General features: G+C 41.5%; 1 protein-coding gene across 8 annotated transcripts in view; it reads left to right on the top strand.

Moving 5' to 3' along the window:
- clcn5b (chloride channel, voltage-sensitive 5b) overlaps positions 1 to 24,805 on the top strand; it is a 138,612-nt gene that overhangs the window by 55,929 nt on the left and 57,878 nt on the right. For 7 of the 8 annotated variants that reach the window (XM_080187578.1, XM_080187576.1, XM_080187574.1 and 4 more), the window contains one exon: positions 20,221 to 20,372. In XM_080187578.1, coding sequence (XP_080043704.1) covers positions 20,221 to 20,372 — 152 coding nt within the window. Of the gene's footprint in view, positions 1 to 7,382; positions 7,501 to 20,220; positions 20,373 to 24,805 lie in introns of those variants that run through there. The other variant, XM_080187581.1, reaches the window with a different exon arrangement.

The raw sequence follows: 24,805 nt of genomic DNA on the forward strand, positions 1-24,805 counted from the left end.
CTCCTATGCTTCAACTACTGGGGAAACATCTTGAAGATACAGAACAATAACAAGAGAGCACATAAGACTGACACTAAGGAATTTGCAGGAGTTTATTTGAGAACATGTTGGGTTAATTTAAGACTATAAGTATTAGAGCAATTTGGATCTGTGTGAATGATGTGCTAAGTCCTGGGAGTATTACTTGCTCAGTTATGAGATGCTGCTGAGCTAATCTTCGAAGAAATGTGCTTCACTACAGAGAAGATGAAATGGGAAAGAGTTTGTTGTTGATTATATCCTGGGCAGGTGACCAAGATAGCACAGCTGGAAACGATGTCTGCTGCTGGAAGGGTTCTGGCTGCTGGCAAGTTTTAAATCCAGCACATCGTCACCATCTTTATAGGCCGAGGAATCTTGTTCTTCATTGTGCTCTGGGCCTCCAGGTGCTGACCTCCTGCATGGCAATGGTTTGGAACGCATGGCACACCAGCATGATTCTGGACATTAACTGAGCTGTATTGAATCATGTCTCTGGATCTGTCCAAGGAGCAGAACGTCTGCTTCAGCAGATTGATGGCCTGTCCACTGAGGCCCTGGTAATAGAATAGGCCAAATAGGATCATCATTTCAGTATAGAAGTCACATTGAGCAGTGGTGTCATCAGCCACATTGAGAGATGATTATCCTTTCCCCAAGTAACCATCCTTGGACTGTTCTGCTAAATTTGAATATTGGGGGGGATGAAGTGAAGGATAAATTCCTTGTGATAACAGCCTAAAAAATGGGTACGCACTGGGTACCCATACTGGCAATGTGCTGGTAAATACAATAGATCAGCTGCACATTGAGTCACCCTCAATCTCTTACAATTCACTTAATGTGCTACTCAACTCCCTGCTCCAACTGCGAGTCCCTCTGTGACTTGTGGTATATGCCCTCCTGCCAATTGGCTCAGCTTCTTGCCAGGACAATCCAGAGGGTCCTCACTGATCATGTGGCCTTCAGGAAAGCCTTTCCCATTAAAGGGCCATTCTACTACATCCTTAAAATTCAAAACATTCCTAAGGACAAATAAAGAACAGGGTTAGTTAGGAGCACAACAAGCTGTTGTATTAAAAAGGGTATCAGGAAGAAGCACTGGAAAAGTCATCAAAGATTCAAATGATCCAGAGACTTCCTGGCCCTGTTAGAGCACCTCAATTCAGTGATAAGCTCATCTGCATTTAAAGGGTCAGAGTGAACAGACGAGACAGACGGACTTATTAATCCTGGATCAAGGGGCTCCTTGGCAGCTTCTGGCTCCTTTGTTTCCTCAATGTGCTCAGGCCCCACATTCTTCACTGGAATTCCAGTAGCTAGATCTGGCATCCTCAAAAGTTGAGGTGTTGCCTGTGAATCCCCTGTGTCCATTACTGCTCTGCTGCTCAGGTGGTCCATGTGTTTCCTAAGCCTGCAGCCTTGTACCCCCACAACGTAGGAAACTGGTATTGTTTTCTCCACAATTTTATCAGCCACCCGTGCAGGGCCTGCTACAAAATATCTAACCAAGACTGCATCCTCCACTTTTAACACTGTTTTTCCTTTCTGAAATGTGATGTACTTTCTGGGAGGCTTGTGTAGGCTCTACCCTCCAGTCTTGTTCGCAGCCGTATCTCATCAGTAACATAGTGTGTGGTCAGTTTTGGGATAGTGTTGCATGATAATAGAAAACTGGCTATGTGTAAAGGAAGGGTCCTGTTCACTTTTTAATTGAGGACTTAAATATTTACGTTGCACACTACCAGCCCATTTGATGCTAGGTGGTAAGGCACTGCCTTCACAAAGTGAATGCCATTAGACATGAGAAATTTTTGGAATTCTTCTGCCATGACTGGTGTGCCATTGCCCAACAAAATCACTTCTGGAATGCCATGGATAGCAAATATCTTCCTTGTCAATGGCAGCCGTGGCTGCTGCGACTTCATCAACTTCACATCTAACCACTTGTAGTGTGCGTTTACTAGATAAAGAAGCTTATGAACCATTAAAATCTACATGTGGCCTCGCCCATGGTCAGCCGAGCTACTCCCACGAATGCAATTTTGCTAGTAGTGGTAAAGCCTGTTGAATTTCGCAATGAGGCATTGACTAACCTCCTTTCTATTTCCTTGTTTTTACCCAACCAACACACACACAATTCCTGGCTGGAGTCTTCATTCAGTTTTGACCTGGATGAGAGTCATATAATTCTTGTAACAGGAGTTGTCTCCCCTGGGGTAGGTCTATTACCCCCACAGTAACATCCTCTCTTTACAGGTTATTTCTGACCATCTATTTTGGTAGCATAACAACTGACTTCTTATACCACCATGCTTGCATGACCATCTTTTTTAATTTTGTTAGTACACAGGCCCTTTCTGTCCACGATTTTGAGTTTTGCTGAGACTGGCAAGGTCTCCACCAAATGCAGAGCCAGTGAGGAACCAGTGGTGATGCTACTGTTTGTTGCAAAGGCAGCTGGCACAGTGTGTCTGCGTGTGATAACTGCATTCCAGGGCAATGCTGAAATGTATAACATATGCTGCTAATAAAAGCCCACCTCTGCACCCTTACAGAGGCAATTGGTGACACCTGACTTATCTTCTCTGAATAGACCTAATAACGGCTTGTGATCTGAGACTATTGTAAAATGTCAGCCATAAATATACTGATGGAACTTTTTGACCACATAGATAACAGGTAAGCTTTCCTTATCTGTTTGGGAGTATTTCCTCTCCATGTTCTTGAAGCTTTACTCTATCAGGCACCTGGTGAGACAAAACAGCTTAATCCATCTAGTAAAGCATCACAAATTACTATTCAGTGTTTGGATCAAAATGCACCAACAAGGCAGATGATTGCAGAGGCTGTTCATCTGTTATGAAAGCTTCCTTTTGTTCTTCTCTTCTTTGGTGTTGTTTTTAACAGTTGGTGAAGCGAGGCTAAAATGGGAGAAATGTGTTTTAAAAGTCTGCCATAGTAGTTAACTATCCCCAGAAATGTGTGCAACTCGGATGCATCTTCTGACTGTGGGACCTCCTTGATGGCTTTTACCTTTGCTTCAAAAGGATGTAGACCTTTTGAATCAACCCTGAATCCATGTAGAATCACTGGCAAAAATGCACCCCTCCCCAGTGAACTCAGTGTCCTTTGCCAGTTTTAAATAAGAGGTCAACAAGAGGACATCATCCACCCTGGAAGCCTTGGTCGACCCGGTATCCGAGGTCACCATCTCAGATGTCAGATCGGCCTCATTTAACTCATGGAAAGAATCTGACCTGACTCGGTATCTGGATGAGCATTTGGACCCTGCATGGACCAGCTGGCAGGGGTATATTTGCAGGCATCTTTAACCTCTCCTTACTTTGATTTGAGGCACCTCCCTGCTTCAAGAAGATGACCATCATCCCTGTACCGAAGAAAAGCCAGACAGTGTGCCTTCAAGACTAATGTGGTTCTGATACCCATCATTTTGAAGTGTTTCCGTAGGTTAGTCATGTCATGCATCAACTCCGGTGTCCCAGATTTCCTGGATCCACTACAATCCTCTTTTCTCCACTATAGTTCTCCTTTCACCACAACAGATGCCATCTCCCAGCCCTACGCTCAAACCTGGAACATCTGGATAACATGGACACTTATGTCAGACTCCTATTTATTGATTTACAGCTCAGCCTTCAGCACCATTATTCCAACTCCTCTTCAAGTTCTGTGGCCTATGGCTCAGCTCCTCCCTCTGCCACTGGATCCTAGACTTACTAACTACAGACCACAATCAGTAAGGATAGGTGATGACACTGAAGGACATAAGACACTGGGCCTGAGAAAATGAATGTGTTGCTTCCTGATCCAGATGGATTTTGGCTTTAGCTTCCCGTATACATCCTAACTTTCTCTGAAGACCCTGGAATATTTATACAGTAGCTCCTGAAAACATCCATCCTCAGGTTTGAAATTTCCAGCCATTTTAGCTGTATCTGCTTTCACCATTCACATTCCATTAAACAAGATCCAAGACCTTTGATTACCAGGACCTGGTTCTGATATGCCGTTGTTTCTATTGCTGCACCTAAAGTCTGCAGTGCCATTCCAGTATGTGTGGGCAAAATGGCATCTGACTCACTTAGTCCCAATTGTTAGAGTTGTTTTTGAAGGTAACAAAATGGCTGTTCCCCTCTACTGTGCCTGCCACTCCTGTATGAACTTCCATTTGAGTGCTTTGCCATTTATCTGCAAATTTATCTCTATTGGAGTTACTTTGTTTAGCTGGACCTGATTTAGAGTAAATAACTCTGATCCCTTGCCAGGCTCCTCCTCCAAATTGTTTGAGAGTTAAGCCGATAATCACTGTCTTTTTTTTTGCATTGGCTGTACTGATTGTTTTGCTCTGCACCACCCCTTTTAAGTGACCTTCTTGCTACACATGAAGTACACAGTTCTTTCTTTGATAAACTTCTTTGGAATGCTCTCCCCCACATCGAAAACACTCTTCAGCCCTCTACACCTCTTCTATCGGGCACTGTTGTGCCTGCTCCTGGACCACAGCCATTTCCCTCCACAAATGATTTACCTTGTTCGGCACACCTTCCAAATCTTGCATCCTTTGTTGGAAGGCATTGTGGAGCTGATGATGGGAAAGCCCACCAAGCCTGCTAACCTCTTTCTCCCCCTCCCCTCTCACTAACTCACTAATCTGTGGCCTGGAATTAGCCAGGTGGATGTTATATCAGCAGAAACCATCACCTCTGCCATTAGGCACTGCCATTAGCTAAAGCTGTCAGCCTCTTATTGGCATGGGGCTTTCAGCAGTTGATATCAGGGGTGGCCAGTTAAATACCTGAATGGCACTTAATATGGTGGACATGTCCTTAAAGAGGCAATTTGGGGATTTAGCCTTCTCCAGTTGGCAGACAAAACCGCCATTGAGTGGCATTTAACAGAGGCAATGAGATTACCACCTAAGCTGCGCTGTGTCATTGGAAGTTACAGTGATGGCTAGGCAAATCCCGTAGTGAAGCTAATAAGTTGTTGCTGCCGTGCAGTCTCTGTGTGCATTCAGTCACCTGGGCCAGTTCCACAGCTTTTCAAAAGTGATTTTAGTCTCTGCCAGTAACCTTTTTGGGCAGAAAAAAGGTTTTCTGCCCACACCTTAATAATTAAGCTGTTAATGCCACAGATCATTCCACCCTTTAACACTTCTGTTTACTTTACATTGAATATGCAGTGTTCTGCCAGCCCCTAATCTCAGCCTTCATGGCAAGACTTATCTCCCATGGCTCACAGATTGCCATTTGAAATTTTTATCTCAGAATCATAATCAAGGGACAGTGGTTGAAATGATATTTGACCAGCTCCACAATCAAATCAAAAGACTTTGTGCCTGGAGCATCTGGCGATTATTAATATTCTCACTAAACTGCAATCTGTGGACCATAGACCGAGCAAAATGATCTTCCTACCAACTTCTGGGGATATTTCATTTGCAACAAAGAAATATTGCAGCCTTTCTGTGGATTGTCCCCAGTCATTTACCTCGAGGTCAAATGGCTCAATCTTTCCTATCATAAGCATTGCTAAATGAGCGTACCTTACTTCTTGTTACCTTTACCACTCGATCTCCTCGCCTTCTAGCTGAACACTGTAATCTTGATAACTTGGATATTTTGCCTTGTTGCCATTGTAATATAGATCGAGGGCAACTCAGTTGCTTTAACAATAAATGTTTTATTCCCAACTGAAGGAACGTGCATACTGCAAGGTCAGACTAGATTATAAATGCAGCTGCTGTGCTCGCCTCCCTGGTTCCAACTGTGAGTTCCTCCTCAACCTGTGGTACACCCCCTCCTGCTGATAAACTCAGTAGAAAGCTGAGCCTATCCAGTGTTTTCTCTTTTTTTTCCAGATTGGCAGCATTCGCAGTATTTTTCATTTATCTCTACTAAAAAGTCTGGCCTACTGAATGTTTTTGTATCTTCTGCAGTTATTAGTGATTTCCAACATCTGTAGTATTTTGCTTCTTGCGTTAATGCTCAGGATTTCCTCCCACAATGGGTAGAATTTAATGCCCTCTCCCACAGAGGGGTTTGGTAATAGGGGGGGGGGGGCATTAAATTAGGCAGGAAGAAGTCCCACCACAGGATTACTTTCAGGCTCCCAAGGGCGGGAGAGGGGCATCCTTTGGAGGGCATTCTGGAGCTGATCAAGGGACAGCATTGGGATGGGACAGCCTGCCAACCTCTTCCCGCCCCTCCCCCATCCCTAACTCTCAAACCTGTGGCCTGGAATTGGCCTAGGGTGGATGTTATATCAGCAGAAACCATCACTTCCCTGCAGGCACTGCCATTAGCTAGAGCTGCCAACTTCTTATTGGCCTAGGGCTCTCAGCAGTTGGGACTTCCATCCTGTGGTATTTGATATCAGGGATGACCAGCTAAATACCTGAATGGCACTTAATATGGTGGATATTTCCTCAGAGGTGATTTGGGGATTTAGCCTTCTCCAGTTGGCAGACAAAACTGCCATGCCTCTGTTAAATACCACTCAATGAGATTGTCACCTAAACTGCGCTGTGTCATTGGAAGTTACAGTGATGGCTAGACAGATTCTTCAATAAGTTGTTGCTGCTGAGCAGTCTCAGCACACAGAGTTTCTGATTGCTGTGACAATTAACAAAGGCCTAGGAGTCAGCCAGACATTCTCCATCAAGGAGTGTGGATGGCTTGTCTAAAGGCGAAAACAAAACATGCATTTTTATGGGTCACCACTTGGGGACACAGGAGAGCAGCTTGAGGATGACTTGTGAAAATCGGAGGTTACTGCTCCTATCTTCATTGGAGCAGAGGTTTGTCTCATTTGGTGATTCTGAATTTAATTTTTAACCAGTGTTGATCTGTGTACTCCATTCACCAGCAAAGTCCAGCAGTTGTACCATGGAATCCATTACTGTGTAGAATAGGAATAGCTGAAAGGTATTGTTCATCTTCCTATCCGTAATTAAGAAAGGACGGATGGCACTATGTGTCAAAAGGCATGAAACTAAAAACACAAAGGAGTTCCTAAAGAAATTTAGTAAAAATGTTTTTTCACTGTATAATATGCGTTTAAGATGTGTTTGAAATGCCTGAGTAGGTTCCAAATGTTGTTGCTTCCTGTAATATTCCCCAGTGATTTGAGTCTGCACTATCACATTTTCTCCACCAAGTTGTGTTCAAAATCTGAATGGAGAAGGAAGGAGGAAAAAAAGTGCCTTTGTCCCAATATTAATCCAAGGGTTAGATCACATGGCCTCTTTGACGATGACTTCACAGGCAGCGGAAGCTGAGCTGTGCAGGTGATGCCAGTCAATCAAATGAAAGCTGCTTTTCGGCAGCTGACATTTACAACTGGGCAGATTCAGTTGAAATACTTGCTGATGTTAATGAAGTCTGTGGGCTGTACGTGTCTGCTGCTCTTTCCTGAACCTATTAAACCATACTGCAGAAGAGTAAAGCATATGTGGAGGTAAGGAGTGCCTGAGGGGGAATTGGGTAAGGACAAAAATCAACCTTGTGCTGCTGATAAATCAATACCAAAACAGCTAGTAATATACTGGAATTCTAATGTATCAAAGCAATCTTTTTGAACCTTCCTGTACTGACTCTCTGATTTGTTTACAAGCAAAAAGCTTTTTTGGATGGACAGATGTTTACAGTAATCTTATCTGGTTTACAGACCATTGGCCCAAGGCTAGCATTTTATTTCCTTGATTTTAGTAGAAATTATTAAGTCCGTGCTTGGAACGAAGCTATATATTACAGCAGCATGTAAAACAAAGAGGATCAATACAAGAGTCTACAAATGATCACTTGGTGATTGTCTCAGAATAAATTAAGTCTATTATTGGTCAGTCTCAGGATCTACTTTGAGGGCATTTTAATATTCATGGCCGGCAGCAAATGTGTGCTAATTGCTGTGTATCTGTGATGTTGTAATTTAAAACTTTATTCCATAAAGAATTAAAAGGATCTTTTCTTGTGTCTTCCATTTTTACTGTTTTTTTTGCAAGTGGGAGCAACCTTGAACAAATCTTACTCTCTGTCACATTTTCTAAAAACGTAGTTCCTTTTGGCCATATAAAACAATTACATTTTTGTTTTTGATTTTTTTCATTTCGGGGGTTAAAGTGTTTTGTTATGCATCTCCTTCTTCTTGGCACCTGCTCTCCCAACATAACCTCTCAAATTATTTCACCAATAGTAATTCAACAGTCTGTTCTTTTGATTTCCATGAGCATAGCGAAAAATGATTACTACTTGTTTTTTTTAATCTCCTCCCAATCATTTTGTGGAACAACTAGCTACATTTAGTATTTCTGTCCACATTGCGGTCTCTGCAAACTGCAATCTCACTTGCTTCCTACTATTTAATAGTACAGTATAGCAGTACTGATTTTACTCTCTTGGATGTATGAAACTTATGAAAGAAAAAAAGGGTTCAAGATGGAATCAATGCCTGGTTTTCATCAAAAAAAATACATTAATGCTGCTGATGGGTGGAGGCAGACTAAAGGATTCCAATTTGATTGCAAACCTGTGCTGAACTATTTAATCTGGACGGTGCAATTATTCTTTGCATCTATGGGTAGAGAGGGCAGAAAAGAATCTCCCCGTTCCTCACATTGTAATAGTAACCACTTTTCAAAATCACTTAATTGACTAAAACATTTGAAGGATGCCCTGAGATTGTGAACAACACCGTGTCAATCTTGCAATATTTCCTCCTCACCAACCAAAATATGTTTGTATGTGTGTAGAGAAGGTTTACACTGGAGTGAAGTCATGTTTTTTTTTACAGTTAGCTGAGAATCTGATGCGTCCAAAAAACTCATGACCATGTTTAATAATCTCCAAACAAGCTAGTGAAAAATTCATGCCAATTGATTTTCTGTTTCCTGATTCGGAGTGGTTACTGTCTCCTTGTGGCACAAACAAACTTTCCATTGTTTGTGTGACCATCTTAACCAATCTTTTAAAACTTGTATCTTGATCCGTTAGCCATCGTTTAGCAATTGGGCTATGTTTCGCTGTGTCAACCAGGCTGCACTGCAATATCTATTCACAGGCGCGATCCGACTACTGATGGGCACAAGGGCTTTGGCCTGCTCCATTACCTGACCTGGGCCGATTCACCCCTCTTCACATGACCTAGTGGTCCCAGATTCCTCCGGGGACGCCATATTGATGCACAGCTTAGTGAGGACACCTGATTAACATAGTCTGCAGCAGCCCCAGAACTCCTTATCTCAAGCAATCCGATAGCCTCAGCCTCCAAGTCGCTGGATTACAGGCACGTGCCGTCGCCCCCAGCAGTTTAGTAATTGGGCAAATATGATTGCATATGGGAGTCAGCAGAAATCACTGGTTTACTGTAACAGAATAAGTCACTTTTGTAACATGTTCCTGCACAAGTCTCTTTAAATGGAAAATTATAAACCAAAAAGACAGTTTAAGTCAGGTTATAGTACATTTTCAAACTCTTGAGGCTAAAGGAGCACAGGCCAATCAAAGTTGATAACAAATGCCTTTGTCGTCATTAAACGTCACTTTTGAATTCCTGCTCTGTGATTTGTTGCACTTTCTCAATTCCATTTCCTCTACTTCTGTCTCTGCCTACCTATCTTTCTCCTTGCTTTCTCCCATCCCTCCCCTCCCAAACTTCTGTTTTCCTCCTGATGGTCTTTTTGTGTTTAAATGTAGGCACTAAGAGTGGGATTTTTCAGCTGCACTTGCACCAAAACTGGCAAATCCCACCCAAGGTCAACGGATGTTTGCATGGTGCCGCCCCCCCCCCCCCCCCCCCCCCCCCCAACCGTCTGCTATGATTCCTGTGGCGGGTGGGATAGGAGAATTCCGCCCTAAATGATGGTAGATGAAAGCATCTTTAAAAGGTTTTGTGTTAGGAAACCAAAGGTAGGCTTAAGAGGTTTATATTTGTATTGGTAGACATTAAAAATAAAGTATAATTTTAAGTGTGTTTAATATAACGTTTCTGTTTCTGAACATATTGGAGATGGTCAACGCCACCGGTGATTCCATTATGCTTAGAGAGGGTTATGGCGTGAAGAATAAATAGACCACCAGTGATATGTGGGCATTGATTAGCAACTGGAGCAATATTTCTAAGGTTAAGGTTCAGTTTTAGCTTGATGTATTGCAGTTGAAGACAGGATACTGGGGAGTGAACATCTCTCAATTCTGCCAGAAGAAAGAAAGAATCGGAGTTGCAAACAGGCCAACTTCCTAGAGTACCAGTTACTGTTCAAATAACTATGGAATTGGGACAGAAAGCATGTCTAAGACAATTGGAGTTAAAAGAACAGAGACCAATTCAGAAGAATTGAAGGAAGAACAAACAAAATATTCTGAGTTCAAAGAGACAATTGCAATAACCAGATTTAAAGTGCGACAGCAGACTTAAGACGGAAATCAAACACCCAATACCACTTGAATAAGAATTTGAGAATTAAGAGTTGAAACAATTGTAAATAGTTTGTACAGTAGTCAATAAAAAAAAATCCTAAAAGGGGTTAGTGTAAAATCCTGGGCTTTGCTGTTAAAAGTGGAGCAGAAGCTTTGTTCAAAAGCTTTTAGAAAACCTGGATTTCAGAATGCAAACCACTAAGGGATTTGTAAATTTGCAGATGGCACAAAGATTGGTGGAGTAGCTGATAGTTCTGAAAATTTTCGGAGGATACAACAGAACAGATGAATTGGAGACTTGTGCACAGAAATGGCCAAGTTTAATCTGGAAAATGCGAGGCAATGCATTTTTACGATCAAATTTAGCTTTGAATTATATTGTAAATGGCAGAACCCTTAGGAACATTAACATATAGAGGAATCTGGGCGTGTAGATCCACAGTTCCCTAAAAGAGACAACACAGGTGGCTAAAGTGGTAAAGAAGGCATGTGGCTTGCTTTCGTCAGCCAGGGCATTGAGTACAGGAGTTGGGAAATCGTATTGAAGCTATATAAAACCTTGATTTTGCTGTATTTGGAGTATTGCATGTGTACAGTTCTGGTCACCACACTGTCAGAAGATGTGGAAGCTTTGGAGAGAGTGCAAAGAAGGTTCACCAGGATGTTGCCTGGTCTCGGGTGTTGGCTGCAAGCAGAGGTTGAATAAAGTAGGATTGTTTTCACATGAAAGATGGAGGCTGAGGGGAGACCTGATAGAGGTCTACAAAATTGTGAGAGGCATAGACAGCATGGATAGTCAGAGGCTTTTTCCGAGGATGGAAGCGTCTACTACAAAGGGCCACAGGTTCAAGGTGAAAGGGGGAAAGTTTAAGGGAGATGTGCTGGGGAAGTTTTACATGCGGAAAGTGGTGGGTGCCTGGAATGTGCTGCCAGAGGATGTGGTGGAGCAGATGCATTAGCAACATTTTAAGGGGCATCTGGATGGGCACATGAATAGGGAGGAAATAGAGGGATACGCACCATGTAAGGGCAGAAGGTTTTTTTTTCTAGTTATGGCATTGGGATTGGCGGAGACTTGCAGGGCTGAAGGGCCTGTTCCTGTGCTATACTTTGTCCTTTTGAAAGTATTATTATGAGAGAAGATTTTAAAGTATGTGTTTTGGGAGTGGAGTTTGGAAATTCTCAACTGACAATCATCTGGGGGATTTGAGGAGAAATATGCAGACACTAACATGGGTTTAAAGTAGAGTGTGTGTATTTGACCACAGCTAATCTGTGTGTTTAAAATGGACTTTTATGTTAACGAGACCATTGTAATTTAAAATTATTTTGTAAACTGTACACAACTTAAAATTTATATGTAATTGTTCAGTTAAGGGGGAGTAAATGAGTTCTCTAGAATCAACTTTCAATGTAAACGTTTTTTCTCGTTGTTAAAAGTCCTCTGACTCTGTTCCTCCATATTTTGTAAATAAAAGTAATAGTTTTGAGCCAGGTTCTACTCTGGGATCTTCCTGTCCAATTATAACATTAACTGAGATCATATCATGTGCAACTCAGCTATTGGTGAATGGAACTGATGTAATACCATCCTTTCTAAGCATCCCAATAGTCACCAAATGCTGTCAAGCCAAAATATAATTGTAAAAGCCTGCTTCATTAGTGTTGTACAAATAATAATACCATATGCATAAACAAGTTACCGTTTTCAGACTCATGCAGCATATCTGGATTATATACCATTCGTGAAGAGATAAAACAGACCATTGAGCCTAATCAAGCTAACTGTAAATATCAAGTCTGGATGACTCTTTGTCGGAGCTAAAGAGAACTGGAAATGGGATGAGATTTATGTTCTGGTCCTACTCCAGTCCCCTCCCACAAATTTGTTATTGGTACATCAACAACTGTTTAGGTGTAGCTTCATGTTCGCATCTGGAAAGTTTTTATCAATTTTGCTTCCAATTTGTACCCCTCTATCAGATCCTTCATGTGGTCCACCTCCTTTCCCTTCCTTAACCGCTCTGTTTCCACCTCTGGTGATAGACTGTCCACTTAAAAACCCACCGACTCCCACAGCTATCTTGACAACAGCTCTGCACACCCCGCACACTGTAAGGACTCCATCCCATTCTCTTAGCTCCTTCGCCTCTGTCGCATCAGTTCCAATGACACCACTTTACAAAATAGCGCTGCTGACATATCTTCCTTAATCGTAATTTTCCACCCACTGTGGCTACACAGTTCTCAACCATGCCTGACCCATGACCTATGCCTATGCTCTCACCCTTTCCCTCCCTCCCAGAACGAGGATAGGGACCCCTTGTCCTCAACTTTCTTCCCACCAGCCTCCATATTTGAAGAATCATCCGCTGCCATTTCTGCCAACTCCAGCATGATGCCACCACCAAATACTCCCCTGTCAGCAGTCCAAGGAGTCCATTCCCTCCAGATATCCTGGTCCACTCTTTCATCGCACCTAATACCTCACCCCCTTCCCACTGAACTTTCCCTGCAATTGCAGAAGGTGCAACACCTGCCTCTTTACCTCCTCCTTGCTCACCATCAAAGGGCCTAAATGCAATTTTTGGGTGAAGAAGCATTTCATATGTACCTCGTTCAATCTGGTCTATTGTATTTGCTGCTCCCAATGAGGCTTAGTCTACAATTGAGAGACCAAACACAGACTGGGTGACCTCTTTCCAGAGCACCTTTTGTCCATCCATAAGCAGAAGTCAGACCTTCCTGTTGTTTGTCTTTTCAACCCACCATCCTGCTTTCATGTCCACATGTCTGTCCTTGGTCTTCTGCGATGTTCTAGCAAACCTCAATGCAAACTGGAGGAATAACACCTCACCTTCCAGTTAGGCACTTTACAGCCTTCTGGATGTAACATTGAGTTTAATAACTTGACAATCAACTCTCTCCTCTACCTTCACCCTATTCTTTTTATTTCTATCAACTTATTTTCATTTCTTCCTTTTTGATTAATTTTTCCATTTTTTTTTAATCCTGATTTCCATATTTTCCCCGTACTTCACTACCCCCACCCCACAAACACCACTACCACCACCACCAACTCCACTTGGACCACCTGTTACCTGTTCCAGGTTGTCCTTTTCTTACCATCTGCTTACCATTCTGATCTCTGAACGTGCCACTATCAACACCCTTTTTAGCCATGATCATCACCACTCATACTCCCTTTGTTTTTTTTTGTCCATCACATTCTTGTAAATCTCTCTCGCCTTCATGCTGCTGGGGCTATGTACCATAGTCCTAGCAGACCTTGTATCTAGCCCCTGCTGCTCCACCCCCCTACCCACAACTATATTAATCTCATCTTATTTCCAATGTCTCTAGCTCCGATGAAAAGTCACCCAGAGTTGAAACGTTGGCTGGAATTTTCCCCCCAAAAATCTAAGCATTATAATAGCAAGAAAACTGGAGTGATCCGTGCCCATCTGTCAGGCACAGTTCAGACTGCAATTGCCTACACTTGGTCATTTTTTTTTGGGAGAGTGGTGAGTTGTGCACCATTTTTTTGGGAGAGACGGGGGAAGCCTAATCACACCAGTGAACCCAGCTGCAAAGGGCTCTAGCATCATTTTGGAAGGGCGCCCCATCTCTTAGTGCCCTGGAGGACCCCCTCCTTACACCCACGGACATCAGGACCAAGCCTCCTACCCCCATTGGTGATCTGTTTCCCCATGCCTCCCCAACATAGATTGCCCTTCATGACTCCTGATATGCCCTTCCCCATCCCATCATGAACTCTGACATGGCCCCCAGCTGCACAAACCTTCCCCACCGAGATGTTTCCAACCTCATACCCCATCCATCATCAAATAATTACTTCCACTTTCTTAAAATTGTGCTTCTCCAACCTTGTCTCAACCCATCTTCTGAAACCCTCATCTTTGCCTTTGTTAGCTCTAGATTTAACTATTCTAATGATCTATGGCTAGATCACATTTTCTGCCCTCCTTAAGCTTGAAATTGCCCAAAACTCTTCTGTCCTTATCCTAACTTGCATCAGTCCTGTTCACTGCCCTGTGCTGCCTGACGTAGATTGGCTACCAGCAATGTGTTAATTTTAAAACTTTGTTTTGAATATAGCCACAGCTCCACCTCTCCCTCTCACTATAATCTCCTCCAGCCTCGCAAACTCTTCAGATTTTAATGCATCACTAATTCCAGATACTTGAGCATCTCTGATATGAATTACTCTACCAGGCAAGGCATGCCTTCAACAGCTTAGGCTGTAGGTTCTGGAATTCCCTTCCTAAATCTCTACTCTGCTCTCTCATCCTTTTAAGATGCTCCTTAAAACCAAGGTTTTGGCCACCTGTCCTAATAATATAATCTCCTCTAGCCCCACAACCATTGAGATAATTGCACTCCTCTAATTCAGGCTTCTTGTGCATCCCTAATTTCAACTGTTTCACTGCTGGTGGGAGTGCCTTCATTTGCCTAGGTCCCAGACAGTCCCATACCCCTTTTCTACCTTTCTATGTAGTTTCCTCCATTAAGAAATGCCTTAAAATCTACCTCTTCGACAAGCTTTTAGTCACCTGATCTAATACCTTATGTGAATCGGTGTCAATGTCTGCTTTATAATGCTCCTGCAATGGGATATTTCATTACACTAAAGGTGCTTTTATCAATGTGAGTTTTTTTATCTCTGTGACTAGGTGTCAGATTTTGTTTTGCTCCGGTTTTGTCATGTTGTTGGAAATGCAATTTGTTGTTGTTTGGCCTAATTAGCAACTATTCAGTTGAGTAATGCGTTGTAAAATATATACATTTTTAAACAAAAGCAAACTTCACTGTATATTTTTTAAAAAGATAGTTTGAGTGCGATGGAGGAATTCTCCCTGTCTGACTGAAATTGATAGCATTTGTACCCAGGAGTATTAATCAGGAGAAATGCTAATAATTTTCAGTTATGATTACGTTGTAATTTCCATGTTTGTAATGCATAGCACACACACAACATGTATCCATTTTGTATGCTCAAACTCTTCAGTCCCTGGTGAGTTTTCCATGTGTACATACTAAAGGAAACTCTCAGACTGCCCGTGTTTTAATTTCTGCTCTATATATGCAATGTTCTGCAATAATGTTTCCAGTTGTTGCTGAAGATTATATAATTTGCACATGGGAATATATTTTTGAAACAGTCTTGTTTGTAAATTGCACTATATTTGAAGCCATGCTTATTTTAAAGCAGAATGAGATGTGTTAAGTTATAAGAGTTTCAGTAACCCCACTGTTTAGAGGGCTCAGTTAAAACTCTGGCTGGATGCCAAACAAATACTACAAATCAAACATTTATAATGCATTCAATATGCTTTGCTTTTATAGATTTCAATCTAAGGAACCTTTTGGTGTAAAGCTTTCAGCTCTGTGAAGTGTCTCATCTGAGGCTGGTGGTTATGAAATATAAATGCTTTTATGAATCATACTGCATCTCCAATTAACTTGGTCATAAAAGTAGCTATTTTCTAACCTTTAAGTGCTTATAACATAAATATTATTGTGCCAGAATGTGCAGATTACAACCTGAAGTCCAAAACCGTTAAAATGATGTAACATTGTGTGGCAATATGTTACTAGAATTTTATTGATCCTTATTATAAACAGTGCAATCAATAATTTTACACCACATTGATTTAACCGTAATCCAATATTTTGAATGGAAAACATTTTTTTGCATTCTACCTCTACCAATATCTTTCCACTTACTGTACATGTACACATAAATATCTTCATGTCTCTTCTGCTTAATGTTTTTTGATTACTGTTTACAAGAAAAATTCTAGAATGTATTACTGCAATCCTGTTCTCCCATTAGGGAGTGTTGCTTAAAACCCAAATTAGAGAGTAAATAATTGTTCAATCCATACTCCCTGCAACTAAGGCTCCTTACTGAGAAACTGAGGTAATTGAATGCGTAACATTTAGAAATTTGACTTGAGAACCAAAAATTAAGTACATACAAAGCTTAGCAACTCAAAAGTTGCATAATGAAGTTAAGCTGCTTACTGAAAAACTCAGATGGCATTAATTCTAGCTTCAGAAACACCATGCCTTCATGATGTAGTAAGAGTTGAATGATTGACATTGTTATAACATACCTGAAGTATATTAAAGTTTTTTTTAAAAAAACACCCTTTTCAAAAGTTTTAAAAATATCGTTTCTGCTCTTAGCTGTTTGGCTCATTGCCATTGTGACATGCTGCTCAAACTAATTTTCCTTTTTCATGAGACATCGTATATCGTTCAGTGTGAACTTTTTAAGTTCTTGCACACAGTCCAAAATCTATGTACTGCTGGCTCTGGCTCTCCTACAGCTGATGCTTGTGGTACTATGTAGAAATTTCTAATCCATGCTGAGCAAAATACTCCAGTAATGCCAGTCTAGCCTTCTAGAGAATATATTAAGTTTAACTTTATTTACTAGTGGCACACGTAGGCTTCCATTAACTGCAGTGAAGCTACTGTGAAAGGTTAAAGTTGTATACAGCAATGAATCCTACATCAAATCGTTCAAAGGATATGCACCTTCAGTTTTATGCTCAAGTGTATCTTGATCTTTCAGTTCACGGTTAACTTCTATTTATGGTGGGGATTGAATTTCAGCGCTTCTCGTATTGTTCCGCTTACTTAACCCATGTCTGGCAGTTCAGGTTCATGATGTGGAGATGCTGGCGTTGGACTCGGGTAAACTCAGTAAGAAGTCTGACAACACCAGCTTTAAATCCAACCGATTTATTTGATAGTAAACTCACAAGCTTTCGAGGTTAAACTCTTTGTCAGGTGAATGAAGAACTCTCCATTCACCTAACGAAAAGTTTAACCTTGAAAGCTTGTGAGTTTACTATCAAATAAATCGGTTGGACTTAAACCTGGTGTTGTCAGACTTCTTACTAAGTTCAGGTTCACCCCTAGCCGCCTCCTAACCATGTAGTGCAAGTCAGCTTGCCTTTGTGTGTTATCAATACAATACCACACTGGTTATGAGCTTATCTCATCTCTTCTAAGTTCCAGATATACTGTCCTACATGCTCTTTCTCCACTTTGTGTTTCTCAACTGTGTTTTCATGACTCATCTTCAAGTCTCCTACTCCCACTAACTCTTCTGCCTTTTGCACCAACAAACTTTTTTTTATGTTTGGTGCTGTCTAATCATGATTTACTGTCTCACAGTGTAAGTCTAAAGCTACTCATGGGCTCCGTGAAAAATATACTTTTATCTTGTATATAAAGATATTCTGAATTGGAGTAAGGGAGCAGGAATATGTAGAGCATTTGACAGAATCACTTGATACTCCCTGACGCAGGGAGTATCGAGTGACAAATCTCAAGTAGCCATTGTCTTGTTAGAAAATTAATTGAATATCTGTCTGTAAATTCTGCAGATATGGTTATAGATTCACAGAACCTTGCTGTACAGAAGTAGTTATCCTGTCATTGAAAGACATGTGCAATTTAGTCCCAAATGCCACATTTTCCCCCATAATCTTGCAAACCTCTACAATTACATGTCCAATTGCCTTTTGAAAGTTACAATGGAATCTGGTTGCACTTCATGTTCCTCTTAGTTCTTTTGCTAATTATTTTAAATTGAAAACCTGTGATCACCCAACCCAGAGGAAATAATTTCTTCCAACTTGCTCAACGAAAATCACTCTTTTGCATACCTCTGTAAGGGCCCCCTTAACCTTCTCTGTCCAACGAGAACAATCCAGCTTTTGCAATTCCTTCACATAACTAAACCCACTCACCTCTGCTATCATTTCAGGTAAGTTTCCTCTGTACCCTCCCTAGTAACTTTAGAGGCCTGAAAACTGAAAATGTTTATGTTAAGACATTTGAGAGTGCTTGGAAAGCAGAAAATTAGGATGCAGGTACAACAAGAGATTGGGAAGGCAAAAGGCATGTTAGCCTTTGTTGCAGGACATGCAGGTGTACAGGGTTTTTGTGAGACCGCATTTGGAATACTTTGTGCTGTTTGGTCTCCATATTGAAGGAAGGATATACTTACGTTGGTGACAGTACAGCAAAGCTTTACCAAATTGTCATTTTGATGAGGGGGACGCCCTGGGATGAAAGGCTGAGTAAGTTGGGCTTATGTTCTCTGGATTTTAGAAGAATGAAAGGCATTGAAATGTAGAAGATTATGAAAGGGCTAGATAGTGTAGATGCTGAGAAATTGTTTCTGCTGGTCAGGAAATCTAAAACATGGGGGCATAGGATAAGGGACTGATCATTCAAGACTGAGATTAGGAAAAATTATTTCATCCAGAGGGATGTGAATCTTTGGAACCCTCTACCCCAGATGGTTGTGAATGTTCCATTAAGGAATACATTTAAGATTGGATTTTCAGAGAGTCGAGGGATATGAGGAGCTCGTGGAAAAGTGGAGCTGAAGCCCAAGATCAACCGTGATCGTGTTGAATGACAGAACAGGTTTGACAGGCCATTTGGTCTACTGTTCCTATTTCTTGTGCTCTTGACATCATTCCTAAAGTATGATGTCAGAATTTAACACAATATTTCAGCTGAGACATAATCAGTGTTTTGTAAAGCAAAAACACAAATTGTTGATAACACTTTGCAAACCAGGCAGCATCTATGGAGAGAGAACACTTTTATCAATCTGAAATGTTAAATATTAATATCTTTCATCAAAATTGATGTGTATCTGCCATTTCTGTGGAACTCACAGATGAATCAGACATGATTTGCTTTTAACAAGTCCATGTTAGCTGTTCCTCAATAGCCTGTGCTGCTTCAAGTGATGAATAGTTTGTCCGTGGTAATGTTTCCTAGTGATTTTCCTACCAAATGACAGTAGCCTGATTGGCTTTGAGTTGCTAAGGTTAACATTTTTTTGGGCACCAATCCTATATCCAACCCTTCTGGTTCCACACTAAACTTTTACAGACAAATTTGTGTGGGCAGAAGAGGTTAAATTCTTTATTATATTTGTATGGCGAATGTCCAAAATCTAAAATGGATATGCTGAGATCTTTGATCTTTCCCTGACTGTAACATTATATTCTGCACTCTCCTTCTCCATGTATGGTATGCTCTTGTCTGTAGGAAACAATACTTTTCACTGTATATTGATGCATGTGACAAATCAAATTAGATCCCATGCTTGTTATAATAATTCTTCAGGTGGGATATGAATTCTGTGGTCACAATTAAAGCATGTATCCTTAGACTATTTTCATTGAACTCGCCCCTCCACCCCATGCACTTAATAAATGGGAACTAATCTAAGGGACCTGTCATTTAAGATATCAAAGAAATCTAAACTTGCAGAATGTTTTTCATCTGTTGGCACTTTATTAAATTATAGGCATTCTTATTTTGTTCAGTGACCGGTTTCTCTCCTCTGGTTTTTCATCCATCTATAATTTACGATGTGTATCATAGCAACCAACTTACTGGAATTCAGTTAATTTTGCCTGGTTCATTTGCTTGTTTTACTGTACATTTGTGAAGTGTGTTCTTTATCTTCCCTCTCCAACCCAAATGTTTTACCAGTATCTGTATATGCACTCATTGTCTATCTGTAGTAGTGCAGATTAATGTATGCTTGTTACTCAGCACAGTGACCACGCCAGAGCATTGGAGCACTCTAATGGCACGCTCTGGCTGTGAAGTACAGACCCTTTCCTTTTTCATAAACTATGAGTTTCTTGTGCTAATATTTATTGGGATATATTTTGTTTTTTCTTTCGTACAGCATATACAAACTATAACGGAGCAGGGATGAATGGTGCAAGCAAGATAATGGATTTTCTTGATGAACCAATTCCTGGTTTGGGGACATATGAAGATTTCAATACGATAGACTGGGTCCGTGAGAAATCCAGGGACAGAGACAGACACAGAGAGGTATATTAGTATCAGTACTTAAAGCCACGTATGAAACACTTGAACCAAAATACACCTATTTATAACAGAATCTCTTATCCCTTTTATCTGCTATCCCTGGTTGTACAACCACTTGACTCTATTTGAATTACAGTTTATTTTAGTTTTAAAAAATCCACCTACTTTCCCTTTTAATTCTTTGAATTCTTCGCAGTCAAAATGTAGCATGCTTCCAGACCTCTATCATTTTGTGCTGTGTGATCTGTTCTGGAGGGTGCAGGTTGATATTCTATTTGAGAATTTTTTGTTTTGTGTATCTGATTGTGAATTACGTATTTGAATGGTATTTGTTCCTCCATGTAATGTGAATATTAATGAATTGGGTGTATGGAGTGCAAAGATAGAGCCATTTTAATCCAGCAGTTACTTTGAAATTGTGCACTGTAGATGGTTCTTTTTTTTTTAAGAATTATTTCCAATGTTTTCTCTTCCGTTCTTTCCCCTACTGCACTACGGTGGCAGCGCTGATCTCTGTTATGATACAGTTCCAGTGTCAAAAGATAGTTTGCCAAAGTGCCATTCATTCAGTGAGCTTAGGTGAAGTGCCCCCATAGACTATGTGACCATTGGGGAATCAAAGCAAAGCCAGATGCTGTCTTTGAGTACGGATATTGGGGGACTTTCACCATTACAGTCTATATTAGGATAATTATAGTGTAAAATGCCAAGAAGAGACGTTCTGAAATGTTTTCGGGGGCATTTTCTTTTTCAGTTAGTCCGTGGCCCAGCCAGGAAGGGGGCATTGCTGGATTTGGTTCTGGCAAATGAGGTGGCTCATGTGGTTAAATGGTCAATAGGGTGATATTAAGGAAGCAACGATCATAACATTAGGGTTCACATGGACAAGGAGCAATTCAAAGTATAAGTATTTAATTTGGAGATGTCAATCTCAGTGGCCTGAGAACAAATGTGGCTCCGGAAAATTGGAAACAAAGACAGGTAAGTAAGACTCTAATGGAAAAATGGGCTGTTATTAAAAATGAATAGTTTGGGTATAATTGGGATACATTACCACCAAAGAAAAAGGTAGAAGAAGTAAAGCCAGAGCAAGTGACAGATGTGTTAGCGAGGGATCACTTTGGGACCAGTGACCATAATTCCATTAGTTTTAAGACAGTTATAGAGAGTGAGCACTCTGGTCCAAAAGTTAAAATTCTAAATTGGGGTAAAGCCAATTTACATAAGAACATAAGAACTAGGAGTAGGAATAGGCCATCTGGCCCCTCAAGCCTGCTCTGCCATTCAATAAGATCATAGCTGATCTTTTCATGGACTCAATTCCACTTACCCGCTCACTCATCATAATCCTCAATTCCTTTACTGTTCAAAAATTATCTATCTTTGCCTTAAAAACATTCAATGAGGTAGCCTCAACCACTTCACTGGGCAGGGAATTCCACAGATTCACAAGCTTTTATGTGAAGAAGTTCCTCCTCAGCTCAATCCTAAATCTGCTTCCCCTTATTTTGAGGCTATGTCCTCTAGATCTAGTTTCACCCGCCAATGGAAACAACTTCCCTGCTTCTGTCTTATCTATTCCCTTCATACTCTTACATATTTCTATAAGATCTCCCTTCATTCTTCTGAATTCCAATGAGTATAACAGTCTACTCAGTCCATCCTCATAAGCCAACCCTCTCAACTCTGGAATCAACTTAGTGAATCTCCTCTGCACCCCCTCCAGTGCCAGTATATCCTTTGTCAAGTAAGGAGACCAAAACTGTACACAGTACTCCAGGTGTGGCCTCTCCAGCATCATAACCTCACTGTTTTTAAACTCTAGCCCTTTAGCAGTGAAGAACAAAATTCCATTTGCCGCCTTAATTACCTGCTGCACCTGCAAACCAATTCCTTGAGATTCCTGCACAAGGACTCACAGGTCCCTCTGCACAGCAGCATGCTGCAATTTTTTACCATTTAAATAACAATCCATTTTGCTGTTATTCCTACCAAAATGGATGACCTCAATTTACCAACATTGTACTCCATCTGCCAGACCCTTGCTCACTCATTTAGACTACCTATGTCCCTTTGCAGACTTTCAGTATCCTCTGCACACTTTGCTGTGCCACTCATCTTAGTGTCATTTGCAAATTTTGACACAATATGCTTGGTCCCCAACTCCAAATCATCTATGTAAATCGTAAACAACTGCGGTCCCACCACTGATCCCTGACGCACACCACTAGTTACTGATTACTAGTTACCAACCAGAAAAACACCCATTTACCCCTACTCTTTGCTTTTTGTTAGTTAACCAGTCCTCAATCCGTGATAATACATTACCCGTAACACTATGCACCTTTATCTAATTTAGCAGTCTTTGGTGCAACACCTTGTCAGATGCCTTCTGAAAATCCAGATATACCACATCCACAGGTTCCCCATTGTCAACTGCAAATGTAATGTTCTCAAAGAATTCCACCAAGTTAGCCAAACATGACTTTCCCTTCATGAACCTATGCTGCATCTTACTAATGGGACATTACTATTAGATGGTATTAGACATGAATTTTCAACAATTAATTTGAGGGAATCTTTTGGTAGATAAAGGGATGCCTGGTAAGTGGGAGGCTTTCATGTGTGGGTCAATCAGGGTTCAGGGTAAGCACATTACTCACAGGGTGAATGGCAAAGCTGGTAGAAGTAGGGAACCTTGAATGACTCAGGATATTGAGGTCCTGGTCAAAAAGAATAAGGAGGCATATAACATGCATAGGCAGCTGGGATCAAGTGAATCCCTTGAAGGGTATAGAAGGTGTCAGAGTAATTAAGAAAGAAATCAGGAGGGCAAAAAGGGGATACAAGATTTCTTTGGCGAATAAGGCAAAGAAGAATCCAAAGAGCTCCTACAAATACATAAAGGGCAAAAGAGTAACGAGGGAGAGAATCTTGAGGATCAACAAATTCATCTATGTGCAGATGCACAAGATACCCTAAATGAATATTTCTCATTAGCATTTACTGTTGAGAAAGGCATGGATGTTAGGGAACTTGGGGAAATAAAAAGTGATATCTTGAGGTGTGTACAGAGGTGCTTAATGAGTACTTTGCCTCAGTATTCACGGTGGAAGCTGATCTGGGAGATTTTGCTAAGGATTTGCAGCAGATGGAAAAGATTGAGTTTGTGGATATTAAGGTGGAGGATGTGTTAGAACTTTTGAATTCTATCAAGATAGATAAGTCGCCGGGACCAGATGGGATATACCCCAGGATACTGTGGGAGGCGAGGGAAGTGATTGCAGAGCCCCTGGCGATGATCTTTGCGTCGTCAATGGAGACGGGAGAGGTTCCAGAAGATTGGAGGATTGTGGATGTAGTCCCTATTTTCAAGAAAGGGAACAGAGAGAGCCTGGGAAATTACCGACCGGTGAGTCTGACCTCAGTGGTTGGTAAGCTGATGGAGAGGCTTCTGAGGGACAAGATTTACGAGCATTTGGAGAGGTTTGACATGATCAGGAATAGTCAGCATGGATTTGTCAAGGGCAGGTCGTGCCTTACAAGCCTAGTTGAGTTCTTCGATAATGTGACTGAACACATTGACGAAGGAAGTGCCGTGGACGTGGTGTACATGGACTTCAGCAAGGCGTTTGATAAGGTCCCCCACCTTCTTGAGAAGGTGAGAGGGCATGGGATCCAAGGGCCTTTGGCCTTGTGGATCCAGAACTGGCTTGCCTGCAGAAGGCAGAGAGTGGTTGTGGATGGGTCTTTTTCTGAATGGAGGTCAGTCACCAGTGGAGTGCCCCAGGGATCTGTTCTAGGACCCTTGCTGTTTGTCATTTTCATAAATGACCTGGATGAGGAAGTGGAGGGATGGGTAAGTAAGTTCGCTGATGACACGAAGGTCGGTGGTGTTGTGGATGGTCTGGAAGGATGTCAAAAGTTGCAGCAGGACATAAATAGGATGCAGGACTGGGCGGAGAAGTGGCAGATGGACTTCAACGCGGATAAATGCGTAGTCGTCCATTTTGGCAGAACCAATGGGATGAACGAGTACACTATCAAGGGCAGGAGTCTTAGTAGTGTTGAAGAGCAGAAGGATCTTGGGGTCCGGGTCCACAGGACTCTTAAATCGGCCTCGCAGGTGGAAGAGGTGGTCAAGAAGGCGTATGGTGTACTGGCCTTCATTAATCGAGGGATTGAGTTTAGGAGTCGGGAGGTAATGCTGCAACTTTATAAGACCCTTGTCAGGCCTCATTTGGAGTACTGTGCGCAGTTCTGGTCGCCTCACTATAGGAAAGACGTAGAAGCTATTGAAAGGGTACAGAGGAGATTTACAAGGATGTTGCCTGGACTGGGAGGCATGCCTTATGAAGTTAGGTTGAGGGAGCTGGGTCTCTTTTCCCTGGAGAGACGAAGGTTGAGAGGCGACCTGATAGAAGTTTATAAAATGT

This window comes from Carcharhinus amblyrhynchos, chromosome 4, assembly GCF_965287045.1.
Source record: "Carcharhinus amblyrhynchos chromosome 4, sCarAmb.v2.hapA, whole genome shotgun sequence".
Lineage (NCBI taxonomy): Eukaryota > Metazoa > Chordata > Chondrichthyes > Carcharhiniformes > Carcharhinidae > Carcharhinus > Carcharhinus amblyrhynchos.